Source organism: Phyllopteryx taeniolatus, chromosome 16 (genome assembly GCF_024500385.1).
Source record: "Phyllopteryx taeniolatus isolate TA_2022b chromosome 16, UOR_Ptae_1.2, whole genome shotgun sequence".
Taxonomy (NCBI): Eukaryota; Metazoa; Chordata; class Actinopteri; order Syngnathiformes; family Syngnathidae; genus Phyllopteryx; species Phyllopteryx taeniolatus.
The window spans coordinates 12,737,726-12,758,671 of record NC_084517.1 but is presented as its reverse complement, the minus strand read 5'-3'; the positions used below and the strand labels follow the sequence as shown (position 1 = coordinate 12,758,671).

At 39.3% G+C, this 20,946-nt stretch overlaps 2 protein-coding genes across 4 annotated transcripts in view; one reads left to right on the top strand and one right to left on the bottom strand.

Annotated features, from left to right (window-relative positions):
• The window catches only part of pvalb6 (parvalbumin 6), a 37,236-nt gene extending 19,852 nt beyond the window's left edge, over positions 1-17,384 (top strand). Inside the window, exons 2-5 of the mRNA XM_061749874.1 lie at positions 15,169-15,234; positions 15,442-15,574; positions 15,686-15,795; positions 16,871-17,384. Coding sequence (XP_061605858.1) covers positions 15,174-15,234; positions 15,442-15,574; positions 15,686-15,795; positions 16,871-16,896 — 330 coding nt within the window. The 5' untranslated portion in view covers positions 15,169-15,173 and the 3' untranslated portion in view covers positions 16,897-17,384. The remainder of the gene's footprint in view (positions 1-15,168; positions 15,235-15,441; positions 15,575-15,685; positions 15,796-16,870) is intronic.
• Positions 17,385-17,835: 451 nt separating this feature from the next.
• baiap2l2a (BAR/IMD domain containing adaptor protein 2 like 2a) overlaps positions 17,836-20,946 on the bottom strand; it is a 47,736-nt gene continuing 44,625 nt past the window's right edge. For all 3 annotated transcript variants that reach the window (XM_061749869.1, XM_061749868.1, XM_061749870.1), the window contains 2 exons: positions 19,799-19,839; positions 17,836-19,517 (listed from right to left, as the gene is read on the bottom strand). In XM_061749869.1, the coding sequence (XP_061605853.1) occupies positions 19,439-19,517; positions 19,799-19,839 (120 nt within the window). In that variant the 3' untranslated portion in view covers positions 17,836-19,438. The remainder of the gene's footprint in view (positions 19,518-19,798; positions 19,840-20,946) is intronic.

Below are 20,946 nucleotides of genomic sequence, written 5' to 3'. Positions count from 1 at the left end.
AATTACACATCGTCCTCTTCTGCACAGAGATCCATCTCCATCGAGACTGTCTTTGGACCAAATTTAAAGGGAATGAGAGGAGCCCCTTTGATTGGCGGCGAAGGAAGTCCAACTCCTGTAGCATACCCCCCCCCCCCCCCCCACCCGAATGAAGGATCGCACTTCACTGATGAATTTTCAGGTTTAGTGGCAGCAAACCATCAATTTCACCGTAAGAGCTTGGGAATACACAAAAAACAAGGTGTAAACTAAAAGGCATACACTTAGAGCCATCTAACGTTTACAAAATCAGTAATCTGGAACTCTGGCAGCAAAAATAAAAAAATATACAATTCTGGTAGCACAAATATGTAGCGATTCTTTTACACAATAAACATACCTTGTGCCTCGATCAAGGGGTTTGCTAAGCACAAAATACTGTTCATTTATTTCGCTCCGTGTCGACTTTTTACTTTTCAGTCCTTTCTTTGCCGTTAAACTAGTTCGGACTCATTCAAAACAGGAAGTCCTTTCAAAATAAAAGCATCCAAATATCAAACAGGAAGTTAGTCTTAACTGATTGTAAACAACGCAATAAGTATCAAATAGATTACTGCTTTGCAACTTAAGAAATTCACTTGGGGTTATTTACAACTACAGTGTACCATGCTGTACATACACTGTATGTAAATAATTTAGCCCAATACAGAAAGCAGGTCAGAATGAAACACCAGCAATAACAATTTTCTATTTGGTACATTATGTAATGCGTCGATTCATTGGTAGAACACAGTACCAATAGAAATAACTTGACATTACAATTGATAAGGACAAAGTAGTAGTGCCACTCTAGTGGTTGAGTGACACATCCGGGTCACAGAGGTCTTTATAAGGAATACTGTAATTGTGATCTCATGGATAAAATTACCGTACTAGTACATGAGCGTGGGTAGCGTGTACTGTCTATGAGTAAGTGTGCAGAGGGATGACAAGGCTAAAGTGTCAGCCTGGAGCTGATAGTCACATTTACACGGCACAATTCTATCCATGCGTGAGAGCATGAGGAAGAAACAGAAAGCAATGAAGTGAAATTAAACCCCAGCGGTGGTTACACGCTTTCCTCAAAGGAGACTTGACTAAATTCTTCTCTTCGTAAACCAAAAAACTAGCTGCAATTCTGTCAAAACATACAGTAAGTCCCAACTTCTAAAAGCATTTTTAAATGTCTTTTCTGCAAGCTTCCTGACACCATTCACGTCTATGTATGCATGGTATGAAAACATTGTGACTATTTTTACATGTAACTGAACAGATACATGGTAAGGCTAGAGAGAGGTGATTTTGTAGTCTTCAGGCTTTCAAATGCAGGCTCGCAGTAAGCGAAGTAAAAAAAAAAAAAAATAATAATTTAAAAAAAGGAGAAATTAAACAAAAAATATTTAAAATACTTTATGATTCAAAAAATATATAAGCACTGTTTATTTCAAATCAACGGAATGTTTTGTGTGGCAGTTTTGACCGAGAAGATTATCTCAAAAACTTGATTACTTAAATCACTTCAAAAATTAGGGCAGCCTTTGTCACAAAATGTTTTTCAAAATAAAAGTTTCCTTTTTTTTGACATTTGTTTTGCTTAAAAAAAAAACTGCCACTGTGCAATTGACCCTGAGATACTTTGAAAATGATGTACCTTTCTCTAGCTCCATCCGGCATGGATCTATTCTCGTCTGGTAGATGTAAATATTTCCACCCAAGGGTGCCGTTATGGGGAGTAAAGTGACAATGATGACTGACAGATGCCCTAATAAAGCGTATTTTCAATATTATGCATTGAAGTGGTAAGTAATAAATTTTCAAGGGTCTCCAAACCCCCTGGTAGAATCTTGATTAAACACTCGGACAGAACTCTGCTCTAAAATAGAATAGATTATTGTCTTGTGTACTTTTCAATTTTGCATGGATCAGTTGTGTTTCATCAAACATTGCTGGTGCATGAACGCACTAGTTTTGTTATCTGTCAAAACAATTTTGAATTGATCCAAATAGTCTTCCTACAACTAAGCTCTATAATGCAAAACATACTTCTGTGAGACTGCTGAGTATCTGCATCTTAATCTCCTAAATCTCGTATTCATGCAGGCGAACTGCCACAGAAAGCTGTTGTCCCAAAGATGCGTTTCTTTGAGTGGTCATGAATGATGCAGCGTTTGTTCCAATGCTGGGCTACACTTTACTCTGTCTTCTTTCTTAAAACTATTCTTGCGCCTCCATCAAGTGCCCCGCCGCCGCTTGTGAGTGAACACAGCAGGATTTCAAGGCAACTTGGTTCTTTCTTACTTCCGCTGAAAATAAGTTTGTTTGAGTTGACTTTACAGTCCGTACGGGTGCGCACGGAGCCCATGAGCTCTCTGTAATGTAATAATGGCCTGCCACAGTCACAAGTGTGCAACTAATATGGCTCACAAGTCGTGTCTCCATGAGGCATTAGCGGCAAGAGGATCAATGTGCACCAAATTCAAGTGTATTAAGCGGACTTAATTATAGCCTTCCTTGTGTCAAACAGCACTAACCATCACTATACAGCATGTAACACTCAGCTAGTTATGAGGTATTCAGAGACACATTGCAAGAAAAGGGACATTCACGTATATGTAGGTTTCCTCACTCAGAATTTAGCAGAGGACATGCAATGTAATGCACAAGTGCACCTGTAGCGCAGTTTTATGATAGCGTGACTTGAGATTATCTCTGTTAAACTATAAACTGATGTACAGCATTGACGCCCATGTCGTGAATTGATGCCACAGATCAGTAGATTGATTCAAATGTACAATATATGTTTTTTGAGGTTTTTAAACTCAAAAGCACCAATATATGGCATGTTAAAGTCAAACCGATTTTAAAACGCCAGCCCACATCTCTGATAAGTAGAATGCAGTATGCAGCGCGCGTCAGACTGCAGTATGCGGTTCAGAAAACTGCCGCAATGTCTTTAAAAAGAGAACCTGACCTAAAAACAAAAAAAGGTTTTGACAACGGGGTAACAGAAAAACCAACAGCTACCTTAAACAAGGGAAAAAAACATCCTCATCAAAGCTAGTTTTCAATTACTGTTGCAATCTTGCAAACTAATGAAAAAAAAACATTTAACAAGCAGAGCAGCAGATTTTGGCTCAATATGCCCCAATTCACAGGACCACAAAGCAATTCAGTGTCCCACAGTCAAATACGGATTTGATCCAGGATTTTAATCTACTCCCAGAGAATGCTCGTGATTGGCCTACTGATGATGCCAATTCGCAGCAGCTTCTTTTTCTTTTTTTGGTTGCTTTGCATTTTACAGCTCACTGTCAGAGCCCCGAGTCAAAAAGAGATTAGTACACAGAGGTCCCTAAGAAAAATATCTGAGTGAAAACTGAACATATTAAAAAAATGTGTATGCCTCTGAAAGTGATTTAATAAAAGCAAAAATAATAATCTTTACTGTCTGTTAAACAGTCTATTAAACTGTTAAAGCAGAGCACACATGCACCAGCCTTATTTCTTTTTAATTAATCTAATTGATTGATGTTATCAGGTGTTTCTTTTGGTGGTGCACACAGAAGAGAATCCTTCCCCTGACTGAGTTCTGGAATAAAGGCGGAAATTACATTAAGATGTAATGCTCCTGGCACACGGCGATCTAGTTAATATGTGTTAATGAAGCAATCACTGAAACATAAACTGGGCATAAAGGGCACATTTGCAGGAGTACAGTGCACAAGCTGCTCTCTCCTTGACTTTGTTATTGCACTTAATGTTTTTGTATTGTGCTGCATTGTTTGAGGTCATAACAACGTTCCCCTTGATTAATAAACGTAAGACAAGTCAGTGTGGCCTTTGACTGACAGTGCATGGAGGTCATTAAGCCAATGTGCAACCACGTGCTCGCTTATGCTGCTCATGCCATCAAGACCTGAGTTAATCTTCTGGGGTTGTGTACGTGTGTACATCCACACACCCATGCACACACTCCCCCTAAAAAAACAACAACAACAAAAAAAAACACAATTGTAGCAAACAGAGTCGGTAAGTTGAGAGAGTGTGTGTAGGATGACAGGGTCACATTTAGGTTGTAAGCAGTCATATAAAGACTGGTTTTCAGAATTAAATTGTTCAATCAGCACCCCAGTGCCCACAAAGTACTAAAAAGTACCCCCAAAGTACTGTGTCCCCCCCACACACACTTCTAAAATTCTTCTGTTTTTTGTTGTTGTTAAATGGAGACATTTTACAAACTGTCAACCAGGGACACCAGCAACCAGAAATTAATGAAGAGCTTCATTTACTTGAAGAAATCCATCGACAAACACTGTAGCGTATTAAATATTATTAAATATTTCTCTAGTTAGATGTATACATTTGAATTAATTATATAATACATATCAGTTATTATGTAATTTATTATTGATTAATTATTATGTGGCGGCACGGTGGACGACTGGTTAGAACGTCAGCCTCACAGTTCTGAGGACTCGGGTTCAATCCCCGGCCCCGCCTGTGTGGAGTTTGCATGTTCTCCTCGTGCCTGCGTGGGTTTTCTCCGGGCACTCCGGTTTCCTCCCACATCCCAAAAACATGCATTAATTGGAGACTCTAAAATTGCCCGTAGGCATGAGTGTGAATGGTTGTTTGTTTGTATGTGCCCTGCGATTGGCTGGCAACCAGTTGAGGGTGTACCCCGCCTCCTGCCCGATGACAGCTGGGATAGGCTCCAGCACGCCCGCGACCCTAGTGAGGAGAAGCGGCTCAGAAAATGGATGGATGGATAATTATTAGGTGCGTTCCATTGTTATGAAACACCAACAAAAACACACAACAAGTAACTTATTTTAAAATAATTCACAAACTAGAAAAGCTACATTTTGGTCCCATTATAAAATATGTTTGCAAACCTGTGCTGCAATCCACTGTGTCCACTTAACAAATTTGTGGAAACTTAGACAATGAGATAGAATTGTGAAGGATATTGAGAAATGCTGAGGATAGCACAGATGACAACACCACCCCCGGAAAATTCAATAACTGACCTGAGTGATCCTGTCAGCGCACTCTACATCTTCCCATCTAAATGAAAGCCAACAAATCCTCTGTTCACCTGCGCAGCCTTCTGTGTCTATTCACAGACTTCAGTCTGTCAAGACATCATCTCTCTGTGTGTTTCTGTCTTAATGTCTTCAAATGGGAATATGCTTGAACAATTTTAGAATTGTTGGTTTTAAACTCCAATCATTCAATCAAAAAAGTACTCTCTGCAGTGAGCACAGATATTTATAAAACAAAAAGTAAAAAGTTTAAACAACAACAAAAAAACCTGCACATAAAATATAGTTTCCCTCTTTTATGAACTTGCATAGTGCTCATACCGAAAAAGGAAAAACGCTAGCATTGGCTCATGGCTTTATACTATCCAAACAATACAGGAAACTCAAGATAGAACTCACTTGGCTAGCACAAGAAATCTACCTATGGATCCATCTAGCCATCCATCCATTTTTTGAAGTAACAGTAAGTAATACTGAGAAATATGTAATGCTTTTACATGCTGTTTTCTATCAATACATCTACCTATCATATTATAATGGCCAAACATTCATATTTTGCTCACTTGTCTGTCCGCTACAATTAAAGACATTAACAAGTCAGTGGAAGTTATACAGTATATACAGGTCCTGTGCGCATGCATGCTTGTTTATATGACTAAAAATAGCCACGGTGATAAATTGTTTGACCACTATGCAAGCCCCAGCAGACAATGGGCACACATTTTCACTGTCTGTTAATTTCACATTAATATGCCAATCAGCCATGAAGGAACACCCATATTCATTTGAAACAACCTGCATGGGAGTCCCATAAGTAATCATCCATCCATTCATCTTCTGAGCCGCTTATCCTCACAAGGGTCGCGGGAATTAAAATCCCAGCTATCTTCGGGCAGGAGGCGGGGTACACCCTGAACTGGTTGCCAGCCAATCGCAGGGCACATACAAACAAACAACCATTCGCACTCACATTCACAATTAACCTACCATGCATAGTTTTGGGGATGTGGGAGGAAACTGGAGTGCCTGGAGAAAACCCACGCAGGCATGGGGAGAACATGCAAACTCCATACAGGCGGGGCCGGGGATTAAACCCCGGTCCTCAGAACTGTGAGGCAGACGCTCTAACCGAGCCGCCCCATAAGTAATCACACAAAGCATAACCTTTACAATGATGGAGACAGAGACATAATCAAACAATGCAAAGCAGTTGGACAAACGGGGCTCAAATTAGGATGTTGTTTAGCTACAAAGCGATGGTCTTGATTAAGTATGTGATGTTGCCATTGATGTGGAAATAGAAAGAGGCCATGAAAAGCGTCCTCTCGTCTTTCGTGGGTCCCCCTGATAGTTGCCCTTGTCAAACAATTGTCTCACAAGCTTTGAGCAAGACCAAACCTCATTGCTTATGTAGATTTATCAGTGTAGGTCCCCTTTTCTTTTTTCCTCATTTATCCGCACCATCCCTTCCCTCCTCACACCAGTGCCTCATCTTGCATTCCACGGTGGAATCCAACATTGACCTCTGTGCCACAAGCCACGTCGCAGGCCTCATCGCTCCCTTTCTACTTTCCTCCTCTACGTCAACTGCCTCTGCTTTTAATCTCTTCTCTGCCATTTCTTTTTTTAATATTCAGTCTTTCATTATCATCATCCCAAGATTACCTGTCAGTACTTCATCCTCCTGTCGCCTTGTCACAAACCTGTGAGAGTCACCCCTCTGGTGGCCTTTTTGCTGCTACGTTGAGATGGCGCTGGTGATATATTTTGGATGAATATGCCAATAAAATGGTTGGACATTTGAGAGAAGAACATCTTAACTAGAGGTACCACATGGCACAGGGACAGGCGGAGTGATAACAGTATGAAATTATTTCAAATATTTCAGTCAATTTAAAGAGGCCAAAGTTTTTAACACGCCATCAAGTCAGTATTATAGAATAGAAAAGAATAAAAGAAAATTATCCCTTTTCTCTCTGTATGTGCAAAAAAAAACAGCAGATGCTACTGAAACACAGTGTACATACTATCAGGTTTTATCTGAAATGTAACTTAGTATGTAGTGGTACACTCGCCTGACTTTGGTGCAGGCAGCGTGGGTTCAGTTCCCACTCAGTGACGGTGTGAATGTGAGTGCCAATGGTTGTCCGTGTCTATATGTGCCCTGCGACTGACTGGCGACCACTTCAGGGTGTAGTCCGCCTTTCGCCCGAAGTCAGCTGGGATAGGCTCCAGCGTCCCGCGACCCTAACCAGGATAAGCGGTGTTGAAAATGGATGGATGGATGTAACTTAGTAATGTGACTCCACTGGACTTAGTAGTATTGGAGTAACATATACTGTTCGTAGGAAGACAAGAGTTAGAATCACAAACACAGCAACAGTGGCGCGGTCTGTTATTGTTGTTCTGATTGTGACACATACACATGCCTACAGTAAATACTTGAGGATGTCATCCTTTTTCAGCATTTACACATGTAACAACGTCATTTTCAAATGTTTGAATTTTCAGGCTCATAAACTCTCTTGTTCTCAAACATTCAAAATTACAATTCCTCCCCCCATTTTCATTTGAAAGCAGTTTCACATTAGAGAGAATGTTGAGGAATCAAAATGGTTATGACTAAAGGCAATTTACAGGTGTAAAATGCCCCTCGTGTCCCAGCCGGGGAACAACGATCACATTCTTTTGAGTGTGCGCAGATCACAGGTAACACAATGTGGATAAGGTACAAATGCTGCGTGTTTCTAATACTGCTTGCGCTTTCTCAACATGGTAAACAGTTTCAATTGACGTATTTCATTTTTGGAAAATGATTGTTTTGTTGAACTTTTATGCAATCTACTCTATGTATATCCTTATAATGAAAAACTGGAGGATGCCCTTTTTGGTACATAGTGTTGAAACTGCAGAAAACTTTGAATAGTTGTTCAAATCTGCTCTTGCCCACAACCAAATGATTACCAGCTTGCCAATATTTGTTACAATTTACATCAAGTACACACAGATTCTAGGGCACCGGTGTCAAACGCTAATTGTGTTCTGGTGTAATACATTTTTATTTTTTTTTACCAATCCCCCTTTGAAAAGAAATAGTTGAAAAAGATGTATTTAATATAGGCTTCTGATTTCAAATCTGGTTATTCATCAATGTGTTGTGTGTACTGTAATTACAGTATATGAGGTAATCTTTCATTTATATGGGTCCACAGTCGTAGCGGCCCTCCGAGGGAAGTCATAACTGCGATGTGGCCTGTGACAAAAATGAGTTTGACACCCCTGTTCTAGGGCATACAGACTCCTGTCAATAAAATGTGTTTACGGCCTTCATGTATCTGCACACACAGCCACCTTTAAATCTTTAAGATTGATAACACAACTGAGAAAAGCAGATGTTTGTACTAAAACGTCCTGACAGGTTTGAGCAAAGTGGCCTCTGTAGTACAGACTCTTACTTCCTCATTACATTCATTACGTTCATACTCATCCACAAATCAAAAATGTGTCTAACAGATTTAATTGGCAATACAATCATTCACTGGACTTTACAATGGACTGTCACCAGTCAAACACAGGGCACTAAGAAACTACCATTTATACTCACACATTTCATTTAAGTTTGAGCCTTCAATTAATTATTATTAACAATATGTGTGTTTGGAATGTGGAAAGAAGCTGTAGTACCCAGATAAAGCCCATGCAAGCAAGGGGAACACATGCAAACTCTACACGGATACATCTGAGCTGAGATTCAAACTTCTAGTTTGTGAGAAAGACTAAGCAACGTTGTGTTTTTAAACTAATCTGCTTTTTTAAATTCGGAGGAATTTAAATGCAAGATAGAATTTCTAGCCAGTGCTACCAAATATAAAAAGTAGTTATGCAAAGCTGTTCCTTTGATTTCTTTTCAAGACATTTGTCCAAACTACTTATGTGGAGAGAACTTTAGGATTAATGTCTGCCAGTACAGTAGTATGAGTTTTTCTGTTGATAATATTGTACATGGATAGCTGATTTACAAAACGACATGTTTGTACATAATTGCTAATTTCTCAGAAACTTTTAGAAAGCCCATTGCAATACTTACACAGAAGCTTCTTCGCATTCTGAAGTATCTAAAAAAATATTTTGAGGAAAAATAAAAAATATATAATAATAATTAATAATAAATTAAATAATTATTTACTCACCGTTAAAGTTTCTTTTTTGGGGGAAAAAATATGTTTGAGTAAATAAAAAGGTTTGTAACAGTTTTGTAGGATGATGGAAGACCTTTAAACTGACACCAAAATCGTCTTCCTAAATGGTGTAGTTTCAAAGATACAGTTCAGGAGATGTTTAAAGTCAACTGATTTCTCTAGTTAGCCGATAAAGGATCCTTCTAATTGAGAAGTTTAGAAGAAAACTCAAAATTGTTTTTTAATCTGGTCGTTTCCTTCCATTTACAACCACACCTCAAAATTTGCCAAAGTGAAGTCTGAGGTTGGAAGGGAAACGAAAAAAGCTACAGCTGTGTTGCTTGACATGCACAGGTTTCACAACCCAAACAATGCATATTAGGTTCATTAGTGGCAATACATTGCAAGTAGGTGTGATAAGGAGTATTGCTAATGGATGGGAGCAAAAAGAGAAAACACACCAGCAGGATTTAATGTCAATGGAGATGCTAAATGCTTTGAAGCAACCGTTAAATGAAAAGAGAAAGCATCAATTAAAAGTGTGCAGAAATAAGACAGACAAAGGTCAATGAAAGAGAGCGGTGCCAGAGTGGTGGTGCGGGGGGGTTAATCGGCTCAGAGGGGGATTAGAGGACAGAGAGGTCCTTTGGGTGGGCCGATTGAGGAAAATTAGGTGAAGAAATCGAATAGCTGCAAGGAGGAAGGAGCAATAGCAGAAGGGCGAAACAAGGATAGCCATAACAAAACATCCATCCATTTTCTGAGCCGTTTCTCCTCACTAGGGTCGAGGGCGTGCTGGAGCCTATCCCAGCTGTCATCGGGCAGGAGGCGGGGTACACCCTCAACTGGTTGCCAGCCAATCGGAGGGCACATACAAACAAACAACCATTCGCGCTCACAGTCACACCTACGGGCAATTTTAGAGTCTCCAATTAATTCATGTTTTTGGGATGTGGGAGGAAACCGGAGTGCCCGGAGAAAACCCACGCAGGCACGGGGAGAACATGCAAACTCCACACAGGCGGGGCCGGGGATTGAACCCGGGTCCTCAGAACTGTGAGGCTGACGCTCTAACCAGTCGTCCTCCGTGCCGCCAGTCTGCGTGTTTTCAGCCATTATTTGCAAACACGTATAATGTACGTATTTAGAAACTAATTTCTGAATACACTTTGAACATTTTATAGTGTTCAGTTTTAATTCAAAGGCTCGGTCACCTCAGCACTGACCCTTAATTGGTCAATCGTGTCTATATACCTTCAAGTTTTCATTGAAGTGTTTCTCTACCATGAGAGTGCTGTTTGGCGGACGTGCGTGTGTCATCAATTGACGCATTTCTCAATGACATAGCCAATCTATTTGCTTCAACTGCAGTCACGATCAGGATGCAGATGAGCATCTCTCTGCCAACTAGCTGCAATATCTTTTGGTCAGCATTGGGGGTCGAACTGGGATCCTCCAGTTTCAAAACACAAGCTCTTATAGATGAGCAACTGCTGTCCCAAAATGTAAGCTAATTCAATAACCTTAAGTCAAACATTTGAGTTTATCATCCTCCGATCAGGTAACAAACTGATTAATCTGTTATCCAATTTAGTGATAGATGGTGTCTCTTTGTACTAAAATGCAGCGCTAGATAAAAAAAGGAAGTAAATAGATTAATCAAAATAAAAGAGCAAGGATGTTATTTAACTCCCTAAACTGGCTCTTCCTTAGAATGAGATCAAATTTAGATACAAAGACAGTATCTCAACTCAGTAATTACTTTCCGATAGCAACCGTTTGCTTGCAAAATGAGAGGCAGTAGTGTCCCACGGCTTACTTGTGATTTATTTCAAGGTCAAATTTTAAATACACTTAATGAGATTGACTGCGCTTTTACAGTTGTGCTTTGGGGTAACCAAACTTTGTCAAAATGCTGATGCACTCAAACTTGTTGATTTGCCCATGAGAATGAATCCATGAATTTATGAATGAATACAGGTTTAATGAATAAAAATAGATGAAAATAAAAATGTTACATGCGTTCATGCATGTACTGTATTCCACCATGAATATTCACGCACAGAAGAATATTTCAATAAATAAAGTTAATGAGATGGACACTCATAACGAAATATGACTTATTACACAGCTTACAATGAGTGATTGAAATAATAAATAATAATTTATTTTGTGTGCTAATATTACATGCAAATATGTCAAATGGTCTCGACACCCGTGTTGCTTTCATTATGTTTGTTTTGCAAATTAATCTCATAAATGTTAACTTTATTAGACTGTAAATCTTAACGTAGGGGAATGTGTGTCACATGGGAGGACTGCACAGTTACAAGATAATACTTTTTAAAATTGTGTAGATATTTATTGTGGGGTGAATACCAGCATCTTTTTGTTTGTTTTCACTTTTGCTAAATTGGGTTGAATTTGCTGTTTTTATTACTTACATTATATTAGGAATGAAGTGACACGCAAACTTCATGAAGGGGTGAGGTATGGCCCAATAAAGAAGCTATAGGCGTGGCTATTTTTCACACTTAAAATTGCATGATTTCCACCTTAAATCCTCAATGGCTGTCCGATTCTTTACAAGATTCCTAATCATCCTGTAATAAATACAGTAAGTAACCTATTAAGTAGATGTGAAGCGCTTTTGTAATAAGATAGCCAAAGCACTATATGAGCATTATATTGGTTTGGATGTGATTAGTCTGTTCAGGTTTGCACTTGCTGCATGACTCTAAGACAAATTGGGAGTGGAGGCTATTGTTTAAGGTTTTTTGTTTGTATTTTAGTTATTTACTAGAATAAAAATTAATATATTATATATTTTTGACACCTAACCCTAAATTAACGCATTTGCACATAAATTGTATAAACTTTGACATCTGCAGTGCATTTGGTAAAGATGGGGGGGGGAAAAAAATTGTGCATTATTATATAAGTTACCATATCCAAGACAAAATTCAGTACAGATAGGGAAATACAGAAACACACACACACACACACACACATTGTCATTGCCAAGAGGTGTGTGAGGTTAAGCTATCGTGCACTGTACCTGCTAGAGGTTTAGGGAGAGGACAGTGGCGATAACAGCCACATGGCCCACAGGCCTCTACACTTTTCTTGACTCATCGACTCACTTTTTGTGATGTATTTGTATTCTTTGAACTGTATGTCTGTGTGGAGTTGTCTGTGTGTTCTTCCCTATCAGCATCAGTAGGCATTACAGTTAGCTTTCATTACATTGGATCAGGTCATTTGAGGATCAATTATGCAGATATTATGCAATTCAAAGTAGCTTCATGATCAAATAAATTATTTCTGGGGTTCAAGAAATAATGGCCTTCTGGATCTATTTATAGTCTACACATACACATCCAGGGGGATTGATTAACAATGACACAGTCATTTGACAATATTACACTATGGTGTTAGGAAACAAATTCTGGCTTTGTGATAATATGAGAGCAAAATACGTTTGAATTTGTAATCAAAATATACTGTTAAAATTATTTATACTGAATTTTTTATTTTTTTTAGGCAAAACACCATAGAGGTGGATTAAATACGTTCTGAGGATTTGCCTTGACTTATTTGAAAACAAGCTCTCTGCTGTACGTCCCATTATTTGAAATGTACTCATCAATTACAATATCTATGAAATTGCCTAATCTTTATGTAAGCGCAGTTTTACTTGACTAAACAAAGTTTGATGAAACAGATACACTCTGTGCTTGATACGGACAGTCTTCTTACTCACTAAAATACTTAAATTTAGGGCTTTAATCAGGGCAATGAGAGGCCCAATGGAAGATATTTGTTTACCAGTGTTATCGATATACTTTAAAAGATTGACTTTAATCTGATGTAGTGTAACATACATTTATTTACTTGTCGGTCCAAACTCGACCGCCACCCAACTTTGTCGTCATCTCTTGGGAATTTATGTAAAGTAAGCGATCTTTCCTCAACAGAGTCAGCTCTGATGCATAGTGTACATGAAAAAAGAAATGGTTTCCAATCGAACAGTCTGTGTGTGTTAATCCAACTTTTAAACAGTCGAACACAGTCAGATTAAGGTGTTAATATGCATTTTAAAAACTGGTTTTCAGTTGATTTTCTTTAAGTCATGTAAATGTACTGTGTAATGTTATGATGTCACACTACAGTTCTCAAGCACTAATATGCAATAATCTACAAAAACTCAACATTCTGGTCATTTCCTTATATAAAAACAGTTTTTACTCACCCTTATATCATTATTTCAAAGGTCACAGCTTGTAAAAATGCAAGTCTTGTTCTGAATTTAAACTGTCATTTATGTGCAGAAACACTCAACAGCTGGACCATAATGGGTCTTTATGCAGTCCTATTACTGTAAATAAATAACAATTGACTTTAGCCATTTCTGCTGAGAACTCAGTGGCTTAAGTTATCTAATCAGGTCAATCTTCTCTTCATTTTAGAGTGAGTTGTTTCTTTTCCCCCCCAGGGACCTTTGTGCTGTAGGTCACAAAAGGAGGTTGTGCTGGTAATAAGAAAAGATTGAACGTGTGGCCACACAAGTTAAGTGCTGTTCACTATTGATCCAAGTGTGCAGCCCTGTGTCACAGAAGCAGATAGCACTTGTACATACCTCAAGAAGCTCATATTTCACCTGCTGGGATCAAAATGGAGGAAACACACAAAAGCACATGAAATGGAGGTCACCTTTCTAAGCTAAGCGCTGAAAAGATCGTGTCGGGTAAATGCTACTATAAACTCTAGACAAATACATGAACTAATTTCTCACTGGGTCTTTTAAATGTATTCAAATTTTATTCGACTCCGCCTCCAATCACTAACGATAGTGACCAATAACACAATGGGCCATTCAAATATTGACTGTACAATTAAAGACCATAACACCATGTTTAGATGGGTTCACCACAACTTTTAAAATTAAGTGTAAGCCTGCATTTTGCCAATAAATGGTAATACCCTTATGAATACAGTCTTACGCAACATTAGATTTGTTGTTTTGGCAATTCTATCATCACCACTTACAATATAAGTAGAATTTGACCCTGCAGTATAGATGTCAGACCTCCAGCATGGCCAATCTGTTGACAAAAATAAAAAAGAAATCATTGGGTGTTGTATTAGCAGTCTACTTTCTGGCTCATGATGACAAATAGATGAGTGGTGTCCTAATGGAGGTATACAGTTGCGTTGATAGTGACTGAAGCAGTTAAAATAAATTCCCATACCCACACATTTTTCCAGATTCTCACAGAAATTGTAATGTTTCCCCCTTTGCCATATGTTCCAATCATCTGTAAAGTTTAGTCAACGTTGGTTTCATATTTTATGCATAATTCTGCTAAATTGCTGTTCTACTATTTACAGCATGAATATGTCAAAATGTCTGCTGCTTAAAAGGTCATCAAAACAAAAAAACCAGTGTTGACTTTTGCACAATACGTCTCATTTGGTATTTCAGAGACAGCTGAAGACTCAGATGGTCTGTTCAATCCCTGCTGGCTTGGCCTCCTGCCCTCCGCCCTGCTTTCATCTGCAGTCGCTCTATGATACGGCACAAATAAAATGTTATACTCGTATAAATGGAGCTGACTGCCATCTGTGCCTTGTCCCTTGACTGCTTCATTGTACTTGATATTTTCATGCTTTTACTCAATAAACCACAAATAAAAAACATTCCTGCTTCGGTGCCTTTCTTTGTGTTTGTCAGTCATTAATTCATTCCACTATTCATCACCTCTAGCGCATAAGTAATGGTTTCCTGCTCCATTCCAATAGTGTCACAAGTGTAATACAGTATAACAATGTCCATCCCCCACTCCTTCATGACCTTCATTTTAACGTCGTCCCCTCCTCTCTCACCTCCTGTCCCTTTTTCTTTTTTCAACCACTGTCCCCAACAGTCAAAATGGCGATGAACAGCATCCTCAACGCTGACAACATCAAGAAAGCACTAGATGGATTTGCAGGTATATCACAGTGAAGATTTGTTTAAACTGAAGCTTACGTCAGCTGCGATAAAGATTTTTATTTTTTTAGTTTTTAGTTCCTACAGGGAATTATTTTCATATTACCGTAAGTCAAGGTCATGTAGAGTTTATTTTTCTGAAACTTTGGTAATTCTATGAACTTTTTGTGAATGGTCTTTCTTTGCATCAATGTGTTTGTGTGTGCAGTGGCTGACTCTTTTGACCATAAGAGGTTTTTTGAGATAATTGGCCTGAAGAACAAGTCTTCTGACGATGTGAAGAAGGTCTTCACGGTGCTGGATGCTGACAACAGTGGCTATATAGAGGAGGAGGAGCTCAAGTAAGAGAAACATGAACAATGATGCACAATGTTCCACAAACAAATCCTAAACACCATTATATGGTACAACAATATAAACATGTTCATTCTCTTTTTTTTTAATCTGGTCAGATTCGTCCTGAAGGGCTTTGCCAAAGATGGAAGGGACCTGACAGATAAGGAAACAAAAAATTTTTTACATGCAGCCGACAAGGATGGAGACGGCAAGATCGGCATTGACGGTAAACAACAGTAGACTAGGTCACATGAAGACTTATGAGAATTATGAGAAGAATTATGCTATAAATATAGTGGAACCTCACAACAGAATCTGTCACAGAGATAGTGGTTTCTAGAGGGCGGCACGGTGGACAACTGGTTAGAGCGTCAGCCTCACAGTTCTGAGGACCCGGGTTCAATCCCCGCCTGTGTGGAGTTTGCATGTTCTCCCTGTGCCTGCGTGGGTTTTCTCCGGGCACTCCGGAATTCCTCCCACATCCCCAAAACATGCATGGTAGGTTAATTGGAGACTCTAAATTGCCCGTAGGTGTGACTGTGAGTGCGAATGGTTGTTTGTTTGTATGTGCCCTGTGATTGGCTGGCAACCAGTTCAGGGTGTACCCCGCCTCCTGCCCGATGACAGCTGGGATAGGCTCCAGCACGCCCGCGACCCTGGTGAGGAGAAGCGGGTCAGAAAATGGCTGGATGGATGGATGGATGGTTTCTAGAGTCCAATTGTAGTAGCTACGAAACTGTCATACACCTTTAAAATTGCTTATACACTGCTGTTAGTAAGACTGCATTCAATCTTAACTGAGGAAGACATTCTGAGAAAGTGCGGTAATTTTGGAAAAGATGAGCCTGAGCATTCCACTTTTTAAAATTGTTGAATATCACACAAGTGTAAAGTTTAGCACAGCAAATTGTAAAAAACAAAAAGAAACCTATCAACAATGGTGAATAGAGATGTATAGTAGTAAGCTTACATCACATAACTATATACATATATTCTTGTCTTCTCCTCACGTTCTTCTTCTCTTAACACCCATGAGGGTTGAGGATCGCCCTTCTTTTGGAAAAGATATGTAAACCACGCTCAGAGAGCCAATCCTCCAACATCTCATGGTCTCATGTGATGTCATTAATAGTAGTTTCTTTGTAGTAGTTTCTCATAATTGTGTGTCATATTACAATTTTTTATGACCTTAGAGGCATTTGAATTTAAAGGCGATACGGTAGAAGGCATTTTCAGAAAATGTTGACGTAATGACATGTAATGATCAAGATGCTCTGACTAGTTTTTTTCTTCTCTTGTAGAGTTTACTGCCCTTGTGAAAGAATAGTCACCTGTGAAGACTGACTTTTGAAGACCTCCTGACCATCACTGCATCCTGACCCCATTTCCCCATCCCTTTGACAGCACAATAAACATCCAACACACAACACACACACACACTCACACACTCACTCACTCACGCACACACTTAAATAATGCCCCACAGTCACATGCATTCATCCCATCTTATCCTTTTTATACAAACTGTTCTTGTTTGTGCTTATGTATAGACAATAAAACATGCCTGCAGGACTAGACCTTGCATTATAAAGCAAAGTAGTAATGTGAAGAGATTGTAAGCGAGATAACCTATTTTCCCTCTGTGCTTCATCCTCTAACTTATCATTTTAATTTTCTCAGCCAGTGCTGCCCCCCCTCCCAAATCAACATTCTATTCAGCTATCTCTTATCCAGCCAGTAATGAGATGTATTACTGTCATGCCACGAGAAGAAAGCGGTTAAGCTGTGAATGAAAATAAATATGACTAAAATGAAGATGAAAACGCCTCGACAATAACTCCCTGTGACTCTTCTGTTTGCAGAATCAATCGAAGTGAGTGGTTTTTGCACTATTTCCTCAAACAGAGCAACTGAAAAACAAGTTGACAGCAACCTCATAAAGTATAAAGCGATGCACTTCAAAGAACTTGAGAAGGGCATCACATAAAAACAAACCCATAATATTATCGAATATACCAGAGGTGCTGGGCTAATTTAACAGAACCATACTTTGAAGCCATTAGCACACACACTGAGGTTCAATTTGGGTTAAGTATCCCCAATGGAACAGCCAAACAGGCAATGTGGGATCTTCTTTTGTAGGCCAATTTACTGCCTGAGCAAATAAACGGAGAGTCCAGTCATATAGAGGCGACGAGCAGAGAAACTGTTTGATTCACATTGTTGCATCACAGGAGGAAGACAAGACAAAATGATTTAACATGCAAATGTTTAAATGGCTCTTCAATGAGCACCATTTATTGGGAAATAGTAACACTTCATTCTCATAATGACTAAGCCACAGTTGTTAATATATTCCATTGTACAAAAATGATGTAATTATTACGCTCCACTTTTAAATTCCCATCTGTGGAGATATTTAAGATGGCAACAGATGTCTCACAACTTTCATTAACTTTTCGCACAGTTTTATTTGTCCAATTACTAATTGGTTGAGAACATATACAGACTGGTGAAGAAACCCAAAGCAGAGCCATAGTGCAATGGTATTGAACACATTAAAGAAAACAAAAAAAACAAAAAAACTGAAAGCTACTTGACATCAAGCAAAGAGACTGAATTTGTAAAAACTTATATTTGAAGGCCTTCCATTTCAACGACAAATGCTCACTACAAACAAAACAAAAACCCAGAAATTTGTAAGATTGGGAAAAGTGATTGCAAGTGTTGTGTGTAACTGTTAAATACTGTACTCCCCCAAGACGTACAGGAAGTCCTCGAGTTACTACGTACTCGACCTATGACGTTTCGACTTTACGACGCCCGTGGCTCGTCCGCCATTTTGTCCCCAGCACCATAGTGTTTCTGCTTAGCTAGTGCATAGTGCTTGTCTGTGTTTGTGTGCCAGGAGTATCTTTGCCTTTTTTGCCCTCCTTTTTTCATACTCTCAGCAGTAATGGTAAGTATAGCATCTTATTTTTTTATTTTAATGTATTTGAGTTACTTAATACGAAGTGTTAACCTTTCCTGCTACGGTCACCTGAGGCAGTCGGGAGACGCAGGGGAGATGCCTTCTCCAGGGCCTTCTCCAGGGCCGAGGTTGTCCTCCTCGGGGTTAACTCCCTTCTCTCGTTGCACAGCTGAGCTGGGTGGTGGCAACAATAAAGGCACAAAGTACCGATTTGCTGCCTTAATGGCTTTATTAGCTCTTCTGCACATTCAACGTCAACGGGTCCTCCAGTAATCGCTACTCTTTCCCGGTCGCCGTCACTACACTTGCCACTGTACACACTCGCACCTGCGTGCACTCCTTCGTCCTTCACAGTCCCGTCTCACTCACACATTGAAGCACACACCCGCACACGCTGAGCTTGCTGTCACAATCATGTGGGACAATACCTGTAACAGAAGTATTTCGACGCAAATTTCGACTTTAACGGTGAAATGCGACTTACGCGGAAATTCGGGTTACGTCGCCAGCGTAGGAACGGAACTCGTTCGTAAATCGAGGACTTCCTGTATATCTAAACTTGTTGCTAGGACAGCGGTGATGTAGTTTTGATCCGCAGGATTGGTTCATATTTATCCATTATTACTTAATAATTAAAACATTTAAGTACAGTGCCGGAGACAGAATTCTAGTACTATTTAAGCATCCCATGAAAGGAACTTGGATAATGACTAATCAAGACCATTTTTGCTCACCAGAAAACTAGAATGCCAACATAAAAATCTCAACAGATTGTAGATTGAACAATATGGCAAAAAGAAACAGGTGCAAAAGAAACAACATCAACAGGTGCAAAAGAAACAACATCAAGAATGGAGAATCATCAAACATAATTCATTATTTTGTAAATAAAATGACATTAGCGAAAAAGACGAGGCGCTGACCTGTCATTGGTGGATGTAGGTTTCAACTTAACTGTTGCAAATGGGTTTGTGCCCCTTCAAGATAGAGAGAAGGAGAATGGTTAAATCAGCAGAAAAGGGGAATTCATTACTTTATCCACAAGCATAATTTCGTCTTTTACCTGAAGATGAAGCAATAAAGTTATATTGCCCTAACTGAAATTATTTTAAGACTACAAAACAAATTTAAATCATTAAAGGCGGTAAAGCGCCATTGAGATCAGTATCAAGATTTATGTATGATTATTTTATCTGGTGAAGAACATGTACACCCACCTTAGTAAAATCTCATAGCCTCTGGGGACATTTTTACTTACCTCGGGAAGAGTTCTGGTTTTGAGCTGTGTGCCTGGGATCGCTGCAGAAAAAAAACAGGAGAATGGTCTCAATGAGTGAATGAAGTTGCACTTGCACTCGAAAAATTTCAGCCAGTTTCCATCATTGCCCACTTGACCGGTCCGCTCCATTCTCCTTCACACTGCTCATGCAAGTGTTGTGTGTCGAGCACACAAAAGTGCACATATACACGCAACTCAAATAGGACAAAGCAAATTCAGATCAGAAAAGTGGTGGATACTGCAAACCATGCACCGATAAATATACTATTAAACCAACTTTGGTTTCCAAAAACACAACAGAATTGTATTTTTGGTGCAACTTGTATAACTGTACAATTTACTGTGTGCCAGCACGATAGCGGGTCCCCACGCACTGACCCAAACGCACACACGCACAAACACACACACTCACACACGCACACAAACTTCCTCACTCATACACTGTCAGCAGCTGGAGCTTCCGCCTTGCATCCACCAGAAAGCGGGATGAGGTGACATGGAGAACAGCACCTTGCCACAGTGCCCCTGCTGGAGAGAGAGGTACATTGCAACAAAAGGCTTTACCTGTGTTTGGTCATCAAGGCCAGCAAGGCCCTCTCTGTTGGCCTTAACACTATCATAAACACTGAACTACATTTACATCTTAAATTATAATACTTATTTCCATGAAATCTTATTAATTTATTCCCTACCGTCTATTTTTTGCCATTTTGTAGTGTTTCTCTTGGCTGCACTGCTTCAAGTACATGTATGTGGATGTTCGTCATTTTGTTCAACCAGACTTAAGGCTCGAAGTTGCCACCATGTCAATTTAATATGCCCATGGCCTTTGCAATCAGTAGTGCTAGCCCATGTAACTCAAACAATATTAGCAATGCAAGTGTTTCTTTAACCATTCAGATTTCAAATTTGCCTCACAGGGTCGGATACCCTGCCCACAAAAACTTCAGCATTTTTCTGTCTTTTGATTGGCTGGAGCAAAACTTGTTACAGCTGGACTAGCAAAATCTGCACATATTAATACAGTTGATAATCAGCACCTTAGGTGAGTATGATGTATTCAAGTTAAAGTTTTGTTTTTGTCAAGTTATTAGATGCATATTGATTCTGAACGGCTCCAGAGTCCA